Source organism: Salarias fasciatus, chromosome 5 (genome assembly GCF_902148845.1).
Source record: "Salarias fasciatus chromosome 5, fSalaFa1.1, whole genome shotgun sequence".
Lineage (NCBI taxonomy): Eukaryota > Metazoa > Chordata > Actinopteri > Blenniiformes > Blenniidae > Salarias > Salarias fasciatus.
Window position 1 is genome coordinate 12,931,598 of NC_043749.1, and position 24,962 is coordinate 12,956,559.

At 40.8% G+C, this 24,962-nt stretch overlaps 1 protein-coding gene across 2 annotated transcripts in view; it reads right to left on the reverse strand.

The window, feature by feature from the left end:
• arhgef25b (Rho guanine nucleotide exchange factor (GEF) 25b) overlaps positions 1 to 24,962 on the reverse strand; it is a 27,670-nt gene continuing 2,708 nt past the window's right edge. Inside the window, exons 2-17 of one of the 2 annotated variants that reach the window (XM_030091157.1) lie at positions 23,429 to 23,522; positions 10,770 to 11,092; positions 10,593 to 10,691; positions 7,621 to 7,748; positions 6,917 to 6,983; positions 6,697 to 6,800; positions 6,403 to 6,472; positions 5,044 to 5,133; positions 4,861 to 4,953; positions 4,313 to 4,363; positions 4,137 to 4,214; positions 3,864 to 4,055; positions 3,609 to 3,789; positions 3,322 to 3,527; positions 3,080 to 3,224; positions 1 to 669 (exon numbers count right to left, since the gene is read on the reverse strand). In XM_030091157.1, the coding sequence (XP_029947017.1) occupies positions 3,099 to 3,224; positions 3,322 to 3,527; positions 3,609 to 3,789; positions 3,864 to 4,055; positions 4,137 to 4,214; positions 4,313 to 4,363; positions 4,861 to 4,953; positions 5,044 to 5,133; positions 6,403 to 6,472; positions 6,697 to 6,800; positions 6,917 to 6,983; positions 7,621 to 7,748; positions 10,593 to 10,691; positions 10,770 to 11,092; positions 23,429 to 23,522 (1,902 nt within the window). In that variant the 3' untranslated portion in view covers positions 1 to 669; positions 3,080 to 3,098. Of the gene's footprint in view, positions 670 to 3,079; positions 3,225 to 3,321; positions 3,528 to 3,608; positions 3,790 to 3,863; positions 4,056 to 4,136; positions 4,215 to 4,312; positions 4,364 to 4,860; positions 4,954 to 5,043; positions 5,134 to 6,402; positions 6,473 to 6,696; positions 6,801 to 6,916; positions 6,984 to 7,620; positions 7,749 to 10,592; positions 10,692 to 10,769; positions 11,093 to 21,375; positions 21,742 to 23,428; positions 23,523 to 24,962 lie in introns of those variants that run through there. The other variant, XM_030091158.1, reaches the window with a different exon arrangement.

Consider the following 24,962-nt stretch of genomic DNA (forward strand, 5'->3'; position numbering starts at 1 on the left):
TTTCTGCTCGATTGTGATTCATGCTCTGCCTGACGGTGCGAATGTGTGGAGTCCAGATAACACTGACAATGGCGGAGTGAAAATAGCACACCAGACGGAAAACACGAGTGTTTGCTAATCTTCAGGAAAATGCACAGATACACAGGAGCCACGTGACATCCGATCCTAGAATGACGCTGAAGTTCACGATCACGCCAGCTTCACAGAGGACAAAGAGTCGTGAAGCGTCGAGGGTTTTGACATCTCTGAGGGAATAAAGTAAAACTGGTCACTTAAGAAAAATACTGTGTTACAAAAATATCTGTTCAGGAGTTTTCACTGGAAAAGTAAGACATTAATACAAATGTAGCAGAGCAGAACCATCACCATATTTGAAACATTTCAGTATCTGTATGTGTGCATGTGCATGTGTGATTACACAAAATAAAATCCTGATCAGCCTCCTCCACAATTACACTTGAAAGAAATTTGACGTTCCCTCTGGGAGTGAAACAAACGGAGCCTTATCGAGGCCAGCAGCAGCTCTAGAAAGGTGAAGCGAGTTCACAGTCCTTCCAGACTGCCGCAGCTCGCTCTCACGTCTCTCTTCAGCCGGTACGGGCGCTTCTTCACTGTTGAATATGTCTCGCTGACATCAAACCTGACGGCCTGGGAACTGGCAGTCACTCCCTAGGAGGAGGAAACAAAAAAATATGATTTAGTGGTTTGTTACAGTTTACAAAGGCTGAAGAACAAAGGTCATTTCAGGTATAGCTGAGCTCTGCCTTGACTCTAATGCATCTAAAGCACAATGGAAACGCTGCTGAAACAAGAAACACATTGAGCGAGTCAAGAGTCTGAGGACAGCTTTGTGGAAAGAGGCCAGCTCAGCACGTCTAATAAGAGCGCTGCGATCGAGCCATTTCCTCCTCTCGGTGGAAGTCTGAAGGAATTAGATAAAACAGCAGGTCAGCAGGATTTTCCATGCACTGGGTGACTACATGACACTGGCCACAGGTTAGGTCGACCAGGTTTGTAAATTCACACCGAGGCAGCAACAGGATGTGTGACAATGGCAGTGAGAGAATCGCTTCCCGGTAACAGCAGCAAACAGGACAACAAACACAGAGATAACAGCTCCACGCTCAGCTGCACCTTTATGAAAAATCAGTGAATCTGCTGGTTTTGTACTACAGTTGAGGAACACTAAAATTATTTTAAACGACACTGAACAAAAATATAAATGCAACACTTTTGTTTTTGCTCACATTTTTGGTGAGCTGAACTCAAAGATCTAAGACGTTTTCGATGTACACTAAAAAAGAAAACATTTCTCTCAAATAATGTTCACAAGTTTGTCTAAATCTGTTAGTTTGCTGAGATAATCCATCCACCTCACAGGTGTGGCAGATCAAGGTGATTAGATTACTGCAGGACTGTCTGTGAGCTGAATGTTCATTTCTCTACTATAAACCATCTCCGGAGGTGTTTCAGAGAATTTGGCTGAGCGTCCAACCAGCCTCACAACCGCAGGCCACACATAACCAACCCAAACCAATGCTGTGAATGCAGTGGCCCCACGGTGGCGGTGGGGTTATGATACGGCCAGGCGTATGTTATTGTTTTGGCATTCTGAACGCACAGAGACATTGTGATGAGATCCTGTTGCCCACTGCTGTGCCATTCGTCCACCACCATCACCTCATGCTGCAGCGTGACAATACACGGCCCCCTGTCGAAGGATCTGTACACAATTCCTGGAAGCTGAAAACATCCCAGCTCTTGCATGGCCAGCAGACTCACCGGACATGTCACCCATTGAGCGTGTTTCTGATGCTCTGGATCGGCGAATGCAACACTGTGTTCCAGTTCTGCCAGAATCCAGCAGCTTGGCACAGTCAGTGAAGAGGAGGGACCAACATTCCACAGGCCCACAAGCAACAACCTGACCAGCTCAGTGTGAAGGAGATGTGTTACACTGCCTGAGGCAGAGGAGGGTCAAACCAGACACCGACTGGCTTTCTGACCACCCCAGACCCCCGAATACAGAAACACTGCTCATTTCAGAGAATCATTTTACTGTTTCCAGCAAGAGACACACCTGTGCACTAACAGATATAGACGTTTTGTTGTTCAGTGTATAAAGAGCAGATCCTCTGCACAGTGAAGATTTATCACTGCATTGAACCTGCTGCTCTGTTTTGCAGATTTCCAGTGGTTCTCCTTTTAAAATCCAAATTAAAATAAACAAAAAAACCTTATGATATTTAGTAACGGAGGGACAGGCAGACTGTTCAGTCAATACAGATGGTGTTGAAATGAATAGAGTGAAAGAAAGTAAGTTTTTCAGTGTCTCGATTAATGAGAACTTGAACTACAAATCATATATAAATGATTAAAAAAATAAAAAATATCAAAAACAATTTCTGTCTCAGACAAAGTGAAGGATTTCTTGGACAACTAAGCATTGTACACGTTATATAATTCACTGATTGTTCCATATCTGATCTACTGTGTTGAAGTTTGGGAGTGAAACAAAGAACCAGTCAATTTTTCTTTTACAGAAAAAGTCATAACAATAAACAGTCACAAAAAATAAAGGAATGCAGCAAACCCTTTATTCGTTCAGTTGACAATGTTGGAATTTCAAGCCATAATATAGTCTTTTAAAAATTATGAATAAACTCATAAGAAAACTTCAATGTCAATGCCAGAACAGATCTGTTAAAAGAGAAAGCAAGTGTAGCAGATTTTCACTTTATTCTTCCTTCTGCTCCCTTTTATTTTGAAGTTTGGAAACTTTTGTTTTTATTGTGTTGAACTTGTTTTTTTTCTTTCTCTTTTGTTAATGAATGAAATAGAAACTAAGTCATCTAAACTAGGATGCAACCTAAACATGTTTTAAATAAGGCAATGATTTTAGAATCACGACCATCAAAAGGCATCATGCATTTACAGGAACAGACCCAGAGAAATGTCGTAAAAGCTATGTCTCATCCAGCTCTGAAGAAACTCACAAACACGACCACAGAGCCCATGACTTTTTGGGTTTATATATTTGTGGTGATGCTAGTGTTTGTTCATGGAGCTACAAACTGACCTGGAGGCGGATGCCGGCTTCAGGAGGGCGGGAGGCCGTTGGATGTGCTGTAGTTGGGCCTCGCCTCGGAGGACGAGCTGAGCTGCTGGAGGGAGGCGAGTGGACGATGCCCTCCTCCGAGGGTCACTGCGTCTGGGTTAGAAACCTTAAAACCAAGAGAGAGGACACGTTAAAACGATTTTCCAGAAAGAGAGACGCTCATTTGTGCAGGAGTGTGCCTCTAGACGTCGGTGTGCACGCACCGCCTTGGAGGCTGAGTGGTGCTGGCTGGAATGCAGAGAGGGCAGGGAGGCGTTGTAAGAGAGCAGGCAGGGCTGCTGCCGTCTGTCCATGGATGCTGAGGAGTGAGGCCGAAACCCAGATGCTGGAGCAGCTGGAGATTTCACGCTCCTGCCCAGGCTGTTGGACTTGTTTTCCTTGCGTTGGTACTCTATCGGGGACTGCAGCGCTGCGGCGGTCGGATATGTTACGTTAGTCTGGTGCACCCAGTTATACAATCTATTATCTTGAGAAGAAGTGGAGCTGGCACCGTTGAGGAAGTTCCTCTGAGTGTCTAAGATCTGGACGACATCGTTGTGCCAGGCCTGCTGTATTTCTGGAGACGCTGCGTGCATGATGAAGCGTGTCACGCTGCCATCGGTCCCCCGGGAAGTCAGAACGAGGCAGCATGGATCCTCTTCAGAGTGTTCCTCCACACCCAGACAGCTGACCTGCAGGGACACAGAGTTCCAGAAGAAAACAACCAAAACTCCAAAGACGTATGAGGATGCAGCTCTACCCTTACCTTAATGCTGTTTTTAAATATGTAGCCTGGTAGAGAGAAGCCTTTCTTTTTGTCGATGGGCTCGCTGAAGATGACCAGCTGCTCGAACAGGAAAACCCTCCTCTCCCTCGCTCTGGACAGCAGACCGCTTTCCTGCTCGCTGACGGAGAAAGTGTCCTGCTGGAGGAGCTTCCCCTGAGCTGTGATTTTCCCCTGAAATGGCCATAAAAACCGTTAAAAAAAAACCAAAAACATCCTGGATAATAAGTGTTGTCAAAAAGGTCAGATCATTACCTCAAACCCTTGTAGCCTTCCAACATTCATCATGTCATTACAGCGTTTTGGCACAAAACACATCACCTCCACAGCCCTCTAAGCAAAAACAAAAAAAATCACAATAAAAATAATCAGGATTTTTGAAAAAAAGCCAAAGGATTTTGTAAGAATTTCATCCGAAAGTAAGCTCTCACCTGCAGCTCCTCCACATCCCTGCCAGCTTTGCTGTAGTATTTCAGGAAGTCCTGAGGAGGCAGCAGGAAACAGAACGTGACGTGAAATTTAATCATAATTCACTTTTAAGGAGAAAGAAAAAGTTACTGCAGTCTAAAGGGGAATTTCTTCTTAAGTCTGTCTGTATTTTGACAAAAAATTATACAATCACAGGATGTTATTTAGGTGTATTTATGTTCAACGTTATCACTTTGGATGTTGGATCAATATCTATCACTTAATGAGGGAACAGGCCAATGAGAGCCTTTATAATCACAGCATCAATAAAAGCTGTGTCCATGGATTATCAAGATAAATCAGTGTCAGCACCCAAAAAACCAGACTGTTCCTACAGAGCTGGATGGTTTTAATGCAAAAAAAAAAAACAAAAAAAACTTGCTAATTTCAAAATGAATGACAGGTGATACAGACCAATGTTTGTTCTAGTGTCTATTCACACTGTAAAATAAAAAAAAATAAAAAAAAAAGGTTTGCCAAAGTGAAAACATGGTTTGAAAACATGACAGACCTTTAGTAGGAGCTGATACTTCATGATCCTCTGAACAGGTTTGATCAGCAGATCGTTGAGCTGCAGCCTGTGACCCAGCTGCTGCCTGATGTCCTGCAGGACAGAAAAAAAGCTTCGATAACACAGTCTGAGTGGATTTAGGTAAAGAAAATGAAACTACAGTGATCAAAATTTGAGTCTCACCTCAAAGTAGGTCTCGATGTACTCGGAGACAATGTGCTCTGACTTGGGTTTGTTCTGACAGTAAACCACATACATGTGAAGACGTCGCTCCTGCAAGGTTGACAAGGAAAAAAACGTTTCAAACACCGGCCTTGAGTGGGAACCTAAATCTTGAGCTCAGTATAAAGTGATAGTACCAATAGTTTTCTTTCTCACTTTTTTACAGCTGAAACACTAAAAGCCCACTAAACTTGTCAGACGCAACCAGCCGAGTTGCTTCGTCCAAAATGTAGAATCCAACACTATTGTAAGCTTCACAGTGTGTTTTTTAAGTCTTTGGTGCTACAAAGAGGAACAGATGTCCAATTCATTTTAGCTAAAGGGTCACATACAGCCCCAGTTGATCTCAGTTGGACCAGAGCAGAGCAAAAAATGTATTTTGCTAAAGCCAAAATATTTCAGGAAAAAGACATTTGCAGAACATTGTTATTTGATATTTATTTATTTGACAGGAAGACTGGAAAACAGAGCTGTTATTTTGTTGTATATAGATTTTTATACAGTGGAGGCATCATTTCTATCATTGTCTCATTATTGAGCTTTGTAAGTTATTGTGGTATTGTTGGTTATCAAAGAAAAATTATTGCAGGCAGGATAAAACATGCTGAGTAAACTCTCTGCATGTGGTTATAAAGAGCTATTGTTACATCGCTGATTTTTATTCATTCAGGCCAAATGTCCTCTTTTTTGGACTCAATATATACTTACTTTAACCTTTAGCAAAACACAAACATTGATGTAATGACATTGTGAGTTTAGTTTCATTTCATTAGTTTGTTTCCTACAGATTTAGATTAAAAATGTTACAACCTGGGAAGGATAAAGATGCCGAGCTGAAAAAAAAAGTGTCTTATCAAGTAGATTTTGACCATTTTGGTAACTCTTCCAGCTGTAAAAGAACTGAGGCTAAACTGCAAAATCATATGCATGTTTCAATATTTCACAGCACTGGATTAACAATCAGCCTTCAATAAATAAATAAATAAATAAATAAATAAATAAATAAATAAAGCCTCATCATTCATCAGTTGTTTTGGATGAATACTATTTATCCTGAGAGCTGCAGAGGCAATTCATTCTCATAGCATGTCCTCTGCAGGGCATCTTTAACGCTGATTGCTGCCGCCGAGAGCTTTTTAGCATGATTACAAGAGCTTTTGCTCCCCAGCTGCACCTGCACACGACAGATTTAGGAAAAACGTATCTGCGCAGAAGCGAGTGGAGCCTTTTCACTACCGGAGACTAAGTTGAATGAATCTGCAGCTAAAATGAAAAGATGCAGAAACAAAAAAGAAAACACTGAGTGATCTTCAGACTCACGTGTTTGATGAACAGCTGGGCCAGGGTGTCTGGATCACCCACACATTTCTCCAGCTCTCCCAGGAAGTAACTGCATGACAGAGCAGAGAAGGTCATGCAGAGAGGGTCATCTGGTCGAGGAAGAACATTTGCTCACACATAAAAACTCAGAGGCAGGAAACAAGCAGCCACGGGGGGTGTGACACATGTGGGCCTTCATGAAACATGAGAAATTCAGAGGAAAACGCGGGGAAACGATCATTTAAATTCATAGGAACCGGCTGTGAGAATGAACTGGAGACCTCTGCGACTCACTCCTTGTGCCAGTCGTAAATCTGATGGATGTTTCCAAACACAATCCTGTCTTTTCCTCTCAGGTCCTCTGGAACTCCCTGATTGGTCATAGTGGTCATGTAGCCCTGCGGCAAACACAAACTGAACTCATCACACTGTTTTCTAACGGGAAACAAATTCATTTTTCAACAATTTAATTTGCATTTTGTCAAAACTGTGGCTCATTTGAAGTGAAACACACCTGAACTATGAGTCCGAGATCGTCAACATACAATCTTTCCGTTTCGATCAGCTCTGTCATCACGTATCTGACAAAGAAAAATGTCAACAAAAAAACAATCACAATTTGAAACAAAAGGAAATACCGGTACTCACATTTGGGGGAAAAAAAAAATCCAAAATGCATGTTTGTCAAAGCTGATTATTTTTAAGAGAAGCTGTTGTTCAGTTGATGAGATGCTTGATTGATCATTGATCCTCAGGAAACCAAAACATGTCTATTTCTGTTGTGGTTTCTGAAGTATTTGCTTTTTGTTTTTGAGGAAAGTTGTTTTCAGTTCATCGTGCATCGTCCAAATGAGCTTGCAATATTTGTTTAAAAATGAAGTCACTTATTTTGTTCAAGAGGTAGGTTATTGTGTATTGCATTTTTCTTAGAATTTCAATGCAAGAATGTAAAAAGTGACATTTTCTAAGTCACTAAATTGTGTCTTTAACCCCTTGAGGAGATGTAAATGCTACAACACTGTAAAGGTGTATCTTAGAAACTTCAGGTATCATTTTCAAACCCAGTAACACTCTGAGGCAAACTTACTTCCCATAGACCACACACACAGTTTATGAATAGTACTGTGGTGTATACCGTGCAGTACAGAGAACAGGTCAAAAAGCTGGTGTGAAAAAATGTAGTTGCTATAAAGAGTGAACACAGAGCTTGACACCTACATGCTCTTCTCTAAAGCCAGGCTTCTCTCTTCTTCACTGTCCACCACGGCCGACCACTGGCTGCCCGAGTCATCAGTCGCAATACAACTGTCGTCGTCCTGCAGACTGTTAGCGTTGGCCTTTTGACTCTGAAACACACGAGACAACACAGACTTTTGTTTGAGAAGGGGAGGCTTTGGTCTCACAGTAGGTAAGCCACCTACAACACCAGAAGCTGGACAGCAGTTTGGAAGATGCTGGTTGATATCGGCAAGCGATTGATTTTGTCCACCTGAGATTTCAGCCCCCACCGTGAGGCCAGACTCGGTGCTCTGGTCCTCTTCACACCACTGAGCTCGCAGCTCTATGGACAATTCAACTGAAGAGAGTGAGGAGCTGCGCCATACAGAACTAGAAGCCAACACTCAACAGAGACAATGGAATGCTAAAATCTATCCGGTTTAAGTGGGATGCAGAGGTTTGAGACTTCTTCAAGCTGCTGAAAGATCTTGGAATCCACAGACAGGAGCTACGACAGACCAGACAGATCAGTCTGTGAACCAGCCAACAATAAATCATTTCATTGAAATGATTAAATTATAGAAAATTGTTAAAATGCCAGCTAAAACTAATTTGGTTTAATTCATGGCTTATTTGGAAAGATAATTAGATGCAAAAGAGAGTATTATGTAGCTCTGTTTGAGCAGTGAAAGAGGTTACTGTCGCTTTAAGAAATAGAAAAAACTTCCCATGCTGTGAGACGGTTTAGAGAAGGTTTTTTTGAATTCAGGCAGTTAAGAACTAATAAAGAACTGAGCCACAAGGTTTTCCTAAAGCAGCATTGTTTATCGATCAGGAGAACTTAACTTTGAATGTTACGATTTCAAGATTTAACTAAACTGTGGACTTTGTCATTCTTTCCATCTGAGTCTTGTGGAAGGTTTTTTTTTTTTTTTTTCCCTTTTCAAATGAACATACACGAGTAATCCAAGGCAATTTGATCCTCAACTCATCACACCCGGGATTTATATCCTTCCCATAACTGAGACAAAGTTCCCACGCCAGTCTCAACATCAAGGCGAACCTCATGTGAATACCGTCTACTGGCACACAGGACAATTTTCCATCACGTCCCGTATTTATTGATTCTGTGAGTCTTCACACGTTTCATGAAAAACGGTTCATATACGACTGCATCGGATGCATCTGGTTTCCCGGGAAACTAATTGCTGGTTAACGTGTTTCCTCTGTGCTGCTGTAGGAACTGCTGAACTAAGATGGAGGTTGATAATAAGTTTGTTGAGTCATACACTGCAGCAGAAATCAGAATGACTGACCTCTATATGTGGAAAGACATTATATAACAAACATCAGTCCTCGCCTGAAAACTCTATAATCTAATGTGAATTTGACAGTAATCCTCTCTGCATACTGCAGCCTCCACACATTTTGCCCTCTGTCTTGCAGCTCCAGATCCTTAATCCTTCTGTAAAATCGGTGCATATTTGTAGGTCAAATATGCACTCTCTGTTTATCTTTCTTTTGCTCGCTTTCCTTTCTCTGAGCCGACTGTTCATGTTCTCACACGGCAGACATCTTGCCTGTAAAAACAATCTGAGGGACGATTCAGACCCCGTCGTCTCTGCAGGTCCGAGAACAAAGGCTTTACGTACTTTTTGCTCTGAATGTGTCCTGCTGTTATAGTAATTTCTTATTATTCGGATTGAGACTAAAGGAATCGTTTAACATTTTCTGGAGAAGAACAGTGAATAAAATGGGAGCTACACTCTCACGGTTTAGCACTGAAGATGAAAAGCAAGGGGAAACAGAAACTCAGACTCCATCCAAATCATTAACACCTAAGAGATTTATTTTCAAACATAAAGCCTAAATAAAGTTGCAAAGTGCACTGTTTGCAGAAATTATGTGGCGTGAATCTATTTGCAGTCACGCCTTCCAGTTCTGTATATGCAAATGAAGATATATTATGTTAATTAGTGAGCTGTAGATGCTGGGAGGAGGATTTATGACCTTTGGAAAGATAACACGCTGCTGGCTGTAGATTCTTATTTACTATGAAGACATAAGAATGACATTAATCTTCTCATTTAACATGCAGCTAAAAATATATATTTCAAAAACTATTCCTTTAAAGGAAACCCTGAGACGCCTTCCCTTGATCTGAGCCGCATAAGAGTGAGGGGTTAAGTAGTGAAAATAAATAATAATCTGCAGGTGGAATAAAGCCTGAAACAGGCTGGAAATGAGGACAGTCATTTATCAACCAAAACTATGAACTTTATGGGAGAAAGGATTATTTTAATCATTTAAAATTCCTCTCATCTCTTCTGTAAAGCTAATGAAACTTGGCTCTATCAGTGCCAAAGAGCTGTCCGACTTCCACAGGCCTGCTTCTCACCTTGCCTTTTAGGCCCCTTCTTCTTCTAATTTTGGCACGCTCCCCTCACCCCCAACCCTGACCCTGTTTCAGCCTGTTAAATACAGCTCGGCTAGTTGATTACTTCCAGATGTTATCTACAAAAGCCCCAAGGATTGATTCCATGCCGCTCCCTTTCAAAGATTACTCGGCACAGCACAGTGTTAGTAGAAGAATTTATATGAGAAAATGCTCCCATGTGGCACAACTAATGCAAGTCAAATGACGTGAGCAAATCAGAGCCGTTTCATATGCTAATGCTCACAAACAGACCGCAGAGGGACGCGTTCGCGTTTGCACACCAAGGACTGCATTGTTGTAATATGTAAGTATATTTACACTTGGTGCTAAAAGCAAGACTCCACTAAAACAAACTCACTGAGAAGAAACCAACAACCAATCAGATTTACAATTTTGGCTCTAATACGAATAAATTCTGACCATGTTTCACCACCAGTGGTGAAAAACTCACCATCAAGACCTTCAGACAGAAAGAGGAGCTGAATCTATAGCTTAAAGGCAAGAATGTTATCAGTGAATGCAACAGAATAGTTACCAGATTTTGCACGTCTCTGCCTTGCAGGAGGTCGGATAAGCAGCTCTGGCAGGATGACTGTGATTGAGTTTCTTGACCCAACGGGCCAAGTTTCCACCTCTGTGCACAGACACAACTTGTCATTAGTACTTGGTACATGAAGTGTGTCTCTTCATGAAGCTCATCTTAAAGCCTGACCGTGTCTCCGGAGGGAAGGATGGTGTTGCTATTTTGCGGCTCCGCTGGTTTTTGCTGGGCCTCGTTGTGGGAAACCAGCAATGGCGGCTGCCTCCCGTCTGACCTGGACATCTGCTTCTCAGTCTTTCCCGTTGCACCTCTGGCATCGGCGCTCAGCTTGCGGACGGGATTGGTGAGCCATTTCTTCAGGGTGCTGACGGGATGCGGCGGCCCTCCAGACGGGGAGTGCGAGCAGGGGCTGGAGCTGCCTGAGGGCTGGTGAGGCGCCGGGCCCGCCGAAGGGCCAATACTGCCGTCGCTGCCCGCCACAGAGTAGGATTCAGCTGCAGCGAGAGAGGAGGGGGTAAAGGATTGGGATCAAGGACAACAGCTAATTGTGGGGTATTGCCTCCGAGGTCAAAAGTTGCAGACAGATTTCTGCACAAAAATGCTGTTCAATTTCCTGTGCTGAGCTCTCACTGTAACATGAGCAGCTGCAGCTACTGTATATACAGGTCCGAAATGATCTCTAGCACTACAACAGATCTGTTCCCAGCAGGATGCTTGTATAGAAAGAAGTTTGACAAATTGACTGGCTGCACACATCAGCATCCTTATTATTATTATTATTATTATTATTATTACTACTGACAGTCCTTTTAAACTGCTTGTTCATGATCTGTCCAGTCAGTCAACCAAATGGCAGGAATCCAATGTAAAGAAATCAAAGTGAGAGAGAAAAGTGATTTAGGCAACTTTGAATGTGGAATCTCTGCTAATTATTGAGAGCAGATTGAAAAAAGAAGAAAATGTATTGACAACAGAAGTAGTTCAAGATTGCTTCCTGTATGCAATGATAAATATACAGCTGCTGAAAATCATCTGTACGCACCAGAGGACAGCATCGGCAGTCATTCATGTCAATTAAAAACAAGAAATTCACGCTACAATTCATACAGGATCACAAAAAGCAGACTACAAGACTGAAAAAAACATTGCCTGGCTTGATTACTGTCGACTGCTGGAGCTAAATTTGCACGGCTGGGCAATTTGACACAGCATGGATCCAACCTGTCCTGTATGAATAGTTCCAGAACATGAGTGTAATGTTTTGTGAATGATTTCGTGCCACACTGAACTCCTCCCATTATCAAAACTAGCAGAATCTCAGAGCCACGGCCAACTTGAACAGTGTTGTCAACCATCTCCGTCTCACTGATGAAACTAATTTCTTCATTTAATGAGTATTCCAATTTGTTTTCTTTCATAAAATGCTTGAAATTAGGTTATTTTCCACTAATTAACTGGTGTCATGGCACAACGCGTTCTGATGTAGAGAGGTGTGCAAAAGCTTTAGGCCACTGTCTGCAAAAATTATGGAAATTTAGATTTCTTTTTTTTTCCCCAGATTGACAAGGTTAATGGCATTTCTTTACCAATGAACAGCAGCTGCCTCAGAGCGGGAAGTTTCAATGCGTGTGTGTTCGCATGTGCGCGCAGGTCTCTTTGGCATTGAGTTAACTGAATTAGTTGTTTTTGCCCCTGCAGCTCAAATGAAGTGGGAGCAGATGGATGGATGGATGGATAGATGGATGAACTCCTTGCTTTCAAAACAAAATCCTTTCCCTGTGATCTTCTTCACAGTTTCCCAAACCTTTTAGCACAGTTCTACGTAAATGTACACACTTTATAGGATATAAACCATGTTACTTCCTCCATTTAATCAAGACCAGAGTGAAACCTGGACTGGCCTATAATGGCATGCAGCAGACAGTAAACTTGTGGTGCATGTGCGAGCTTGCATTTCAGTTTCACCAAGTACACATTTTTCTAAATGACTGCGAAACATAAATAAAGCTTTAAATATATGAGAACTTTAATTTGTGGACTCTGGATTACTGGAACATAAGTGGGTCTTTAATGTGTGCTCTGAAGTGCCCTAAATCTCAGGCTGGAGATGGCATCCGTTTACACCGCTGCTGGATCCCGCTTCCAGGCTCCGTCTATGGAAACTGGTACCTAATGCCCAGTCACACTGTTTTAATCAAGCACCCTAACATTAACATTTCACTGGGCTCTGCTGATCCCAGCAGAGTGGAATCTTTCAGGAGCCCCATTTTGTCATTTTGGACTCTTTCCAGCAGCCACTATTCCCTGTCAGCACATTTATGTAAGCGGTAATCATAATAACAAGCTTTCAAGAAGCCAGTGGAAATCTGGGTCAGCCATTTGCCAAAACGGCCTCATACAGTCATTAAACATGACACCACACTGACAGCAAAATGCTAAATAATGTGTTTTTCCTTCCTGCTCCATTTCTGAGGCCCTTTTATTTCAAAAAGGACGAGCAAGAGCCACCCTAAATACAACAACACAAAGTTCACTGTTCACGATATTGACATTAGAGACTGGACACATTGATTTACAGTCCAATTTAATTCAATTCAAGCTAAATAAAGCCATCGCTGGATGTGGACGCATTGAAGTGACTGAGATGGGAGAGGAAACAGAGGACGGATATGTGTGTTTGTGTCTGCTTGCCGGTACTTATGGGGGGAGGGCTTGAAGTGAGGGATGAACTGATGAACCATTTGATTATTTTCCAAATGAATCTTATCATCATCAGTCATGCTGACCAAAAATAATTGAGCAGCTTGGGGAAGTAGAGAAATAACAATTAATCCAGAGCAATGAGGAATTTGATAGATAAACTGTGGGAGATGGAAAATGACAGGAAGTTGAAGTAGCACAGCTGTGAGACTCCAAACATCCCCCGTGTGTTCGGTCATGGTACCAGGTCTGTGAGACCAACAATAACATGATGTCTAGTTCTGTCACAATCGGCCCCCTTCTTTTTTCTACAATTGTGTTTATTTTATAATCTCGGGAGGGGGTTATGAGCACTCCCTGTATTACAGACAGCTGTTTGAAAAACGCTAGTTCATCATTTAAGAAGACACATTCTATGTGTCCTCTGAGGTTATGATCCTTTTCATTGTGAGAGTTAAAGTATTACTAAGTCAGTATCACACAGGTCAAAATGATGCCTTATAATCAAACTCATCATCTCATCTTTAGTTTGGTTTAAACAAACTGTTGTTCAGACTTTTCCTCTGGATTTCAGTTACTGTTACTGCAGTATATTATATTTATTTTTAATGTTAAACAGATTATTATCATTTTATTTAATCAGAATTTCTCAAAATTAAGCAAAAAGTTTAAACTTTAGACAAACATCTGCTTTTTTCTTTTCTTCCGGGACCATTTCCAAGCATATTTGAAACACATTTAATGCTCCTTTATTTTCTTCCTTTTCCACAGAACTTTCTGTTGCTTCAAATGAGCACGTAAGCATTTCATCTTTTGCTTATCAACAGCTGTGACAAAGAACACGAGGTTACTGTGTGCTGAGTGGAAAAAAGAAGAAAAATTCCAGTTTTAACAAAGAGAGTCCCTGGATGTTTAACAAAGCAAAAAAAGTTATGACATTTTCATCCTGAAATCTTTCAATTGTCAGTATATCTTTTGCAATCTTATTTTAGAAAAATAAATCCAATATATTTTATAAGAATGGTTCATGCAAAACTTAAAGAATACATATTTGGCACAAGTGTGATTCTAAGTATTTTTGACAGGAAACTGATGAGATTTCAGTGGCTTTCTAATATAAAAAACATGTTTCTACCTTTGACCACAGTCAATCAACCACCAGCCTGAACGGTCATCTTATGAAGCTAAAACAAGCCAAAGATCCAACCCCTTCAAAAACAAATAATGGATCTCCCTTTTGCTTGGAGTTTCCACGAGGCTCCAGCATCGGTCAGTAAACAAGGACATCAAAATCAACAATAAAATGTCAGATGAGCCTCATTGTCAATTATTGGGCTTCTTGTTAGGATTATGAACAAAATAATACCAGATACAACATAACTAAATGTTTCAAACATAAATGTACATATATTTCAAGTACCAAAAGCAGATAGAGACATCTGTCCTGCTTGTTTTCATAAAGGTCAGACTTTGCAATCATCTTCTCATCCAGCTCACCGTCTGCTGAAAGGACTGAAAGGATACTAACTGAAACACTTTCCTGCAGGTATTTTCTGGAGGTACGTCAATATTTTCTCAGGACTGACCTCTAATGGTGCATGATGGTCACTTTGACATCCAATTACTGAGCTGAGCGACCTGGTCTGTCATGTTTGTTTGAAACACTTATGTAATGTGCTTTTTCCCACAGAGCAACAGCTGGACCACCACAGGGAGCGCAGCCAGTGCATGCAAGCATGCACGCTGCTAATGCATCCCGTCATATATGGATAATCAAAACATGTTGGGGGGTTTTTTTTTCCTACCTGGAGCAAACCTTATGTGTATACTGAAGATTTACACTTAAAATATCTCTATTGGGAAAAGTGTTTCCTGTCATCATCACTATATCAGTTTTGAAGATGGTTTGATGAGCAACACAGTTTCTCTGATAACAGATTGATGGGTGGATTTAGGATCATGAGGGTCAGAAAGGTGTGATTATCTCTAAAAACTCAGGCTCAGACACAGACAACACACTCGAATGGAAAAAGAGGGTTTCTTAGTCAAACATTAATCAAAAGCTGGACTCTCCAATTGTAACTGTGGCTGCTGCACTGACTAAAGGCAACTCAAACATTGCCAACAGCTTAGTACATTCTGAACCATTTGTGAGGCCACAAAATGACGTAACGGATATTAGCCAGGATGAATGCAAAGGCGTCGATTTACATTTTTACTTTTAGTTAAAACAAACTACTTTGTTTGTACAGAATAACTGTTCAAGATCCATCCGTCCATCGATCCATTCCTTACACAAACTGATTCAATTTACTAATATCAGTTTACATGGGATGAAAAGCTGGGTGGGACATAGGCGAGCCAGAGAACCACACACACCCTCATTTCAGAAACACCAATTCACCTAATCAATGCAAACTCCAGGAAGAAAGGCCTCTAAGAATGGAATCGAACTGAGGCTAATCTCCCTGTGATGCAAGACTTTTGTCCACTATACATTACAGACAACAAGTCAGGACAAAAGGTAAGTAGTCCAACTGAATTTTACTTTTGAATTATAGTGAAAAATATCAATATTGCTTCACAACACAGCATAAAGCTACGATTTTTTCAAATGACAGTCAGATGATCTATAAGTACCTCAAACCAAAATATTTTTTTCCACAATGTTGTCATACAGAAATGATTCGCTTGTAAGGTCTCTCTTTCTCTCCCTCTCTCTCAAAGCCCGTATACGGTCATGGAGGTGGATTTCCAAAAGAGACACGAGAAAGTAAGCTGATTATTGTCATATGCCTGCTGATGGATCAAAATAATCACTAAAACGAAATGCTTTCCAGCGCACATCACTCTCATCACCTCGGCACAAATGACCAGCTCTCATGTGGTCTGCATCCCGTCGCTCCCGGGGAGGGTTTCAGAAACTCCCAACACCTCCAGTCTACCGCTGAACATGTGTTCTTAGTTTATCTGTAGACAACTGATGTTCTCATCTAACCTCTGATGTAAGAGAAACACATCTGAAAGTGTGTGTGTGTGTGTGTGTGTGAGTATGTGTGGTACTGCTGTTCATAGACACGTTATACAAATGAGAAAAGTGTTCCTTATTGAGCTCAGACGTGCTGGTCTACGAGTTTCTCTGAGGACGGAGCCAAGGGGAGTCTTTTGTCTTGTATCATCTGAGAAGCCTTGCTCATTTCGAATCCAGCATCTGTAAATTTCTTATTTTTATTCCTCTACCTCAGAACAGTCATTGAACAGATGCATTATGGGTTGTACACACATCAATCAACATCAGCCACACACTCTTGCTGGCATAATATCTGCTTTAGCACGCACCGACACACTTATACCCTGTCTGAGGTTAGTGGTTGAACATAAAATATTAAGATCACTTTGACGCGTTGTTTGTTATGTTTTTTAGTTACCTTATAAACCTTACTATAATTCTAGACTGTTTTCATGAAACATAAATGTGGGATATTAATAACTGTAAGTTGTTTTGGCATTTGGCAGACGTTTGCAACTAATGTTCCAATTCAGTTCTATTTATGTAGTGCAAATCAGAACATAACCACCTCCTGTTATTTTTAATTTAAATCAGTATTGCTTAAAGCATTACTAATATTTAGAACTGGAGGAGGATCAAGACAGGTATTTTTTTGCTTCTCTAACATCCTCTTGATCAAATTTTCTTTTCAATTATTCAAACGATGTTTTCTTCAATTTGCGTTTTCAAGAAGAGAAATATAATTCCTGCCTTTGATTGGAACTTTGTCCTTCTGTTGAAACAAAAAAAAGGCAATTTATCCATCTATCTCCTTGAACACATCCACTTCCAGTCTAATGGTGGTTTCCTGGAGTAGATTCAACCTTCCTGTGAGTGAAAGCAGAAGTTTCCAGTCCATCACAAAACAAACACAGCGAGAGACAACCACACACAATACCATTCAAAACTGCAGGTAATTTAGTCTGCAAACTGTATTGCATGTAAAATGCACCAGTATCAGACTTTAAATCAATTATATAAATAATCAAAAATGTCTATTCTATTTCAATTTTCTACTGTTTTATAAGCTCAAGTTTAATCCAGCCACCAAACACAAAAGTTCAACGTTATTAAATTGATATGCAGACTGCTGTTGATGAAGATGACTTGTGGAAATAAGCACTTTAGTGCTTGTTAGTCATCCTGTTTATTTCCTCACATACTGGCAGGGATGATCTCACACATAATGGCGGAATATCAGCCGGTTAGTCACGGCCGTTCCTTGAGTCAGAGTGATGTACGAGTGAAGAGACAGTGAGACTGCTGGCAGGACTTTCAAGTCGACTTCTGAGCACGTATCCCAAACAGTTTATCTGGAGGTGTTCCTCTGTCCTTATAAATAGCTCTTGCACCTTGTGTCGAATAAAACAACTAAAATGAATGAGAAAGGCTGCAGAAGTCTTTAAAGGGAGGAGAATAGAAAATGAGAGAGGCAAAACGTCCACGCAAGTGAAAGAGATTCAAATGAAAACGAGAAGCAGCAACAGAATAGAAGGATGTTTGAGAGAAGAGATAAACAAAACTTCTAAAACAAAAAACAAGAGAAGAATCAAGGCCATTTTGACTGTGATCTTTTCTTTTTTTTGTGTGTTAAACCGCAAACGTCTGTACAAACTCACAAACAGTGGTGAAAAACACATTGTATGAAACCAACACTCACATCACATCACACAGAGAAAGCACATCCCAAAGGAAAGCGTCGGAATTGATCCATTAAACTTTGCGAGCAAAGGTGAGAAAGCAGAACATCTCGACGTGAGGCGGTTTTCATTTTCACATTTCACATGTCTATTTGCGGTGTGTGTCACAGCAGTGCAGCGGAGTAATCACTCCCCCAACAACTGGAACAACAGAGGATTTAAGGGTCAGGGGCAGTAATGGGACGTGACTGTGTGTGTGTGTGACTGAGTGTGAGCGTGCGCGTGCGCGTGCGTGTGAGGGAGTGAGTGCGTACTTCTACTCAGATGCAGTGGTGCAGTTTAAGGAAAATTATTTTCTGAAGAGCACAGCAGTAAAAAAAAATTGAAAATAATCATAACTAGCGAGAAAACATTGAACATCTAAATATACCAGTACAATTAAACACTGAAAATCAGTTTTACGAAACTAGTTTTGTGAAGACTGTGTGTTTTAAAGTAAAAAGCATTTCTTTTTTTTGTACTATATTTGTCTTTATCTCAGAGAGCAACAGGGAGGCGAGTGGGGTGATTTGAAATACAGCTGGCCTTCTTTTGTAGGGGTCACAGTAAATGTCTATGAGGGGAGATAAACTTCAAATATAGACCTGATACATATTTTAATAAACATTCCTGAAATCAGATTTTTACTGTGGGATTTAAAAGCTCTGTGGAAAGCAGCAGCAGCGCTCCAGAGGATGGAACGCTGAGGTTTGAATCCCGCCGAGGGTTGTATCAGGAAGGGCATCCGGTATAAAACTGAGGCCAAGTCAAACATGGCGATCAAAGAACTGCCGAAGGTGATTGTCATGAAAAAGTCCTGAACCGAGAAACAATTTATTTACACTCCAGCAGTACTCTACACACCTACCACTGAGCTGCTTTTAATAGTCCCAGTCTGTACTCAGACTCCACACTGGTGTAAAGGACTCATAGCAGCTTTCACAGATGAAGTGTTTTACACTTCTTGATTAAAAATCCCACATGAAAAAGAAAAATAAATAAACAAGGAAAGTAAAACAGTCATTTCCATTAGATAAATAGAGTCTGAGCTGTACGGCTGATTTTGCAACAGCAAGCTGTCTGATTATCATGTCAGGATTATCTGACCCTGAAACTTTCAAACTAGCCTCTTTATTAACACAACTTTGCCTGGAGTAGAATGAGATATTGCTTTTATTGAGGAGATATTAAAGTTCCTGATTCTCAGGTCAACTGCAAGTATCAAGATGATGATGGTTGATTATTTGTGTACTGATAAAATTATTGCCCTGAGTGGATTGGAGAATGATGATGAGATAAATTTGTAGTAGACGTGCATAAATCCCTGCACAGTGGCCCAACTGAATAACAGCTCTTTTTTTTTATTGCAATCGGAGGACTGACCGCAACCCACAGAATGGTTCAACACACTGTTATGTGAATGTTGCCAGAACTGCAGAAATTTCTAAGAAACAAGTATGCCACAGTTTAATAGTCGTAACATCCTCAGGGTCAGCTGAAATTTTGATGACAAATCATGGAAAACTGCGCCTTGCAATTCCGTTTGTGCGGCGTTGCATTGTCACAATGACAACAAATAACTAAACTAATTTGCGTGGAAAACCACTTTGTATTGTATTGTATCGCACCAATCCAACAACACTGAAAATCTGTATATAGAAGATGAACTGCTGCCAGAAAAGTCTACTTACAAGTCAAAGTGCAACAGTCAGCTCACAAATGTCTTAATAATAGCAGAAATGCATTCGATCCAACTGTTTGGACAGCAGCTTTCCCAGCATATCCTACAGGAACCAAAACATATCACACTTTTTCTTCAAACTGTAGCAGTACAAATCTGTTTAGTTTTAAAAAGTCATTACAAATAGTTACAAAACATTGTAATAATGTCTTTTTATACATGAATAGCCCATTATTTGAATATTAAAAGTGATTTAATGAAAGTTGATATATTTTTACTGAGACACAAAACAACAAGAACTTTGTTAGGAAAAGCTGGAAAAGCACATGATTAAGAGGAGAAAACGTGAGTAATACTGTTGTTTCGTTACTGTAGTCCAACTTTTTTTTTCTCTCTCAATGTTTTGTCTTGTGTGACAAATTATGCCTCTCTTTTTCTGGAGACCCAAACTAAAGACGAACAGTGTGCCTGTGAGTGAGGTGTCGTGTGAGTGTTTTAAACAGAGTCTCAAAGAAAGAAAAAAGTGGACAGTGACTCATTTCCATGATTCAGAGATCAATGGCATGTTCAGAGCCTCTTGAATCCAGATGTGACTCCGTGTCTCACTTTCTGCTGTACTGAAATTCACATCCTGGCAAATACAAACTGTGCTAATATAAAATCCATCTTAAAGGTATATTACACTCTAAGATTTCTGTTTAAGAACAGTGATTCTCAACCTGCTCGACCTCCAGGAGCCCTTTCAGTTTGCTTGAGAGCTCTCCTCCCCAATCTGTTGTTGTAACACTTGAATTAATAAAAGCAACACAAAAAATATGGCTTTAAAGTTTGAGACTTTTGCAGAGTCTTCACTGAGCAACAATAACAATATGCAGAGTCTAGTTTGAATGCATCTATATTGGTGCTCTTGTGCACCGGGCTTTAAAATGCTTTTCGTGCTGGTTGTTCGGTGCTCTGTTTGGTTGTGCAAGCTCACCTACAGGGTTCACAGGTATACAACACCTACCTCAAGAGTAAATAATGCACACAGGTACAAATCAAACAAAAGAGATGTGAGCTCCATGCTCATGAAAGCATACCTCTGAACAGTGATGGCTGCAACCAACACCAGCCAGTTATGTATCACACTCCTAACTTCAAATGAATTATCTTTTTTGTGACTTTTCTGTTAAAACAATGTAATGTCCCGTCATGAACTCCTACATTATTGTTTAAACAAATGTTAGAACAGTACAGAAGGTGGAAAAATCCAAGCAAATCTGTTTCAATCTCAACTTTGTCCATTATTGTTCATAAATAGAGTGAGGGGAATGGATGCTTCAAAAAGACTTAGTCTGAACACTGCCCTCTGCTGGTGTCCTGAAAGACTAGCTGCAGCTTCCCTCTTTACTTCTAAAGTTATGTGGGCATAATTTAAAAAAAATTCAAAAGATGATTTTATTCATTCAAATATATTTTGCAGTTGTTTTTTTTTTTTTTTGGGGGGGGGTGTAAGTTCAACAGAAAACATCTTCTTTTACTGCAAATAATAAAGTGCAAGTATAAAACCCAGGTGTGCAGTTTGCCGTGCACTGGAAGAAAAAGAGTAAGTCTTTGGAATTGCACATGGACTAAATTACATGGGCAGATTAAGGAAAGTTCCCTGAAATGAGCAGAGCATCCACATACCTCTGACTCGGACAAAGCAGCAGCCACATTTACCGAGTAGTTTTCGGAACAGGTGCTGACACCCACAGCTTCGCTGGTGCTGACCTCCTCTCATGGTGAGCCACTTGTGCTGCTAGACTGAAGACCATCAGAGGCGGGCATAGTGCTGGACACACACACACAACACTCTATTCCCATGGTAATCCCCGATGCGGAGAGTGGAAAAGTGTACGGCGAGTTCCACAGACATCCTCCTCCACAGCTGTGCAGAAACCCCTGAGAGATCAGAGCTGCCTCTATCCCATGATTTGATGCCAAACAGCAGGAAAAGCAGACAGACAGTCCAGACTTTGAGTCCTGAGCCCCTCTGTGTGTCTGACTGTGTGGTGACAGTGGGCAGAGATTATGAGAGGGACCAAAAGTAGTGAGGGAGCGACAGAGAGGCAGAGAAGGGGAGGAGCCGAGAAGAGGGAGGGATGGTCTGAAACACGCTGCATTAGCATCTGTGTCCCAGTCCCACCTCTCTCCCTCTCTCTCCCTCCATCATTTTCATCCAGTAATGTAACTCAGCTGAAAACAATGTCTGTCATCTGATTGGTCAACGGGCCACTTTTATGAATCATTCACATTTTATGCTGTGTCACCACAAGGCCACAGATTTTGACTGAGACCATGGCAAAGACTGGCTAATTGATAAAGTGTGTGACTTTGTGTTTGGTGTGTGATGGAGTGGTGATCTGTCCTGGGTATAGCTGGAATTTCACACAGTGTAAGCTGGGATAAACTCTGGCTCCCCCTGGTCCTAACCTGGATAAAGTAGGCAAGTTTTTCCCTGAAGGAGTCCAATATTTCAGTTTTGCAAACAAAAAAAAACAAAAGAAATCCTAAATAAATCACAGCGTACAACCATAATGCAACCGACTGCATTAAAAAATGAAAACATCGACATCCTTGTGTGCAGGCATTTCAGCTCAAAGCGTCAGTGCTTTTCAAAGCTTCACACATGACAATAAACTCGTGTAAAGTCATATGTATCATGCAGCAAGCTAAAATTCAAACATGTGGAAGCCTCTGCACACAGAAAGCTATCTTGAAATTTGAAAACATTCTTGTCTACTTCAAGTGCGGTGTACAAATACCTATTAAGAATTGTGTAGTGAAGTTATTTGGCAAAATAAGACTGACAGAGTCACACTTTTGAAAAAAAAAATGAAAACAGCCTCAGATACTGAGAGAAATTAATAACTGAACCATCTTCTCCAGTGAGTGTGGCACTTCCCTCCTTCCTCCTGTGTCACCGCAGCTACCGAAGCATTTCCTGCTGTGGAAAAACCAACATGTGGAAATATTCCACACACAGCAGAGTGAGCCGCTGGATGGAGGCAGACTGACTTAATCTTAAAGCCAAGATTAAGTATTCATGACAAGATGATCTTCTGAGCACAGCTGTCCGGCATGGTGGCAGCCGGCGAGCAGAATTACGCACAAAGTCTTACGGATCCAAACATGGACAAAACCAGTGAGGAAGGGGAAAAAGGAGAGGAGTATTTTTCTCTTTCGATCCAGCTCCTGCTTCTATGTATGTACACTGCACAGCCCCGCCCCCCTCATGTACAGCCAAAGAGCAAACATCCATGTCGCTGGCAGACCAACACAACGATGGAATCTCAATCCACAGAGGACAGATTACAGCTATAAAAATATCTGAAGGCCCTCAGTCGGTTAGCCATCAAGTTAAGCCTTTAAAAACTCTGAAACGATGATCCCTCTGAGCCGAGCAGCACTGCTCTCGTCACAATGACGAGGATTACTTCATAAGCGTGCATCTGTGAGCATCTGCATGCCTAATTAGTCAATAACTACTCTTCACAACAGCTGTCTGGAGAGGAACTTTAAAACTGTAATGTATACAAAATGATTTCAGTGTTACAGTGCAGGAGAGGCGTCTGACGTGAACTCTGCTGCTCTGTCAAACAGCTCCCCTTTCTGGATAAAATAAGAGATGCAGCACAGCTCAGGATCTCTCCACAGCCGCGGCTCACTGACACTGACACAACTAAATGTACTATGATACCTTTGCTTCTTGCAGTCCTGCTGGGTTTCCTGGCCCACTTGAACTGCGTCCTGGAAACCTGCTTTTCCCCTTCCAACGACAGTTTGTCCAAATCCTTATGAACAGAGCAGAGGAAGAAATATGAAGAGATATTTGAACAATAGAACAGAAAAGGTTAACAATCTAATTATGTCCTTTTGTTGCATCTCCCCATCCATACGGCTTCCTTTCTTATTGTTGCTTCAGATCAAGTGGTGCATGTCTGATCTTATCAGTGGAATTTGGCCTGATCACTTGACTGCATACCATTATATTTATTGCGCCAAAGAGATTTAGTGTTAAAGAATAAGTTGATTCACTCTTGAAAATCACTTCAAATTTACAAAGCGCAAATGAAGAGAGGACAGAGCTGTAATTTTTGGATGTGAAAAAAAACAGACATTTTTATCTGTACCATCTAAATTAGGTTAACATTCTCACTGAGCAAGAATGAAAAAATCATTATGAAAAATGCAACTGCTGCAGCAGACGACGGATTTTAGCAAGAGAAATCAACACATCTGACAGAAAAAAGGCACAAAGCAGCTGAATGGATGAAAGATCAAGATCAAAGCCTGAAGTAAATATTTCTACTTTCAGGATTAATATTGTTTTGCGCTACTATCATGCATCTTTTTAGATTCAACTTCAATGGTGTCCAAGACCAACCGATTTATACCGATAAGATATTAAGTGTTAACGTTAAATGCTACAGGGTTCAGACACACTCACGTTATCGCTGGCAACTCCCGGAATTCTTTCAGTCCTCCCTTGAAATTTTGTCAAAGTGTTCATCTTGTATCTTTTCCTATTGTCGGATATTCACTTTTATACTGTCCTCTTCTTCATCTTCATTTGTACAAGAAGGCATATACTATGCTTTGTTGAGTCTGTTTCATAAATAAAAGGCAAAAATCTTTAAGAATGTTAACGCGAACATCTGTACCATCATGTCTGAAGCCCAACAAAAGTCAAAGAGAACGATCTGAGCTTTGCACCAGGTGTTTCTCTCCTCTGAGCACACGAGGACAGCTGGTCATTCGCAGTGGGAACTCTCCTCGGGCCATCTCTGGACGAGAGAGGGTCAATCCATCCAGACAGGTTCAACCATGTCCCACAAAGCCTTTAGGCTAATTTCAGTGTGTGGCATTTCCCAAAGCAGCACTAAACTAATAATAGACCCAGAGAAACTTCACATCATTTGTATTTGTTTTTCTTTTGAGATGGTTTTAAATATAATTTGGATTTGTAATAAGGTTGTACTGAATTTTTTTTTTTAACCAATTGTACAACTTTAATTCCAGTTTAAAAGCTGTGAAGTACAACCAAAAATACAAAAGACATTCATAAAATACGAAGACTTTTTAGATTTTAGATTGAAAATGTGATAATGAAGTTAGATATTCATGACATTCACATTGTTTTTAAAATCTGCTTTGAAAAAAGAATGAAATCAATTGTGACTGAAGAGCCTGAAGTTGCTCCCAGTGTTGTGCAGCACACTGCACAGCACAGC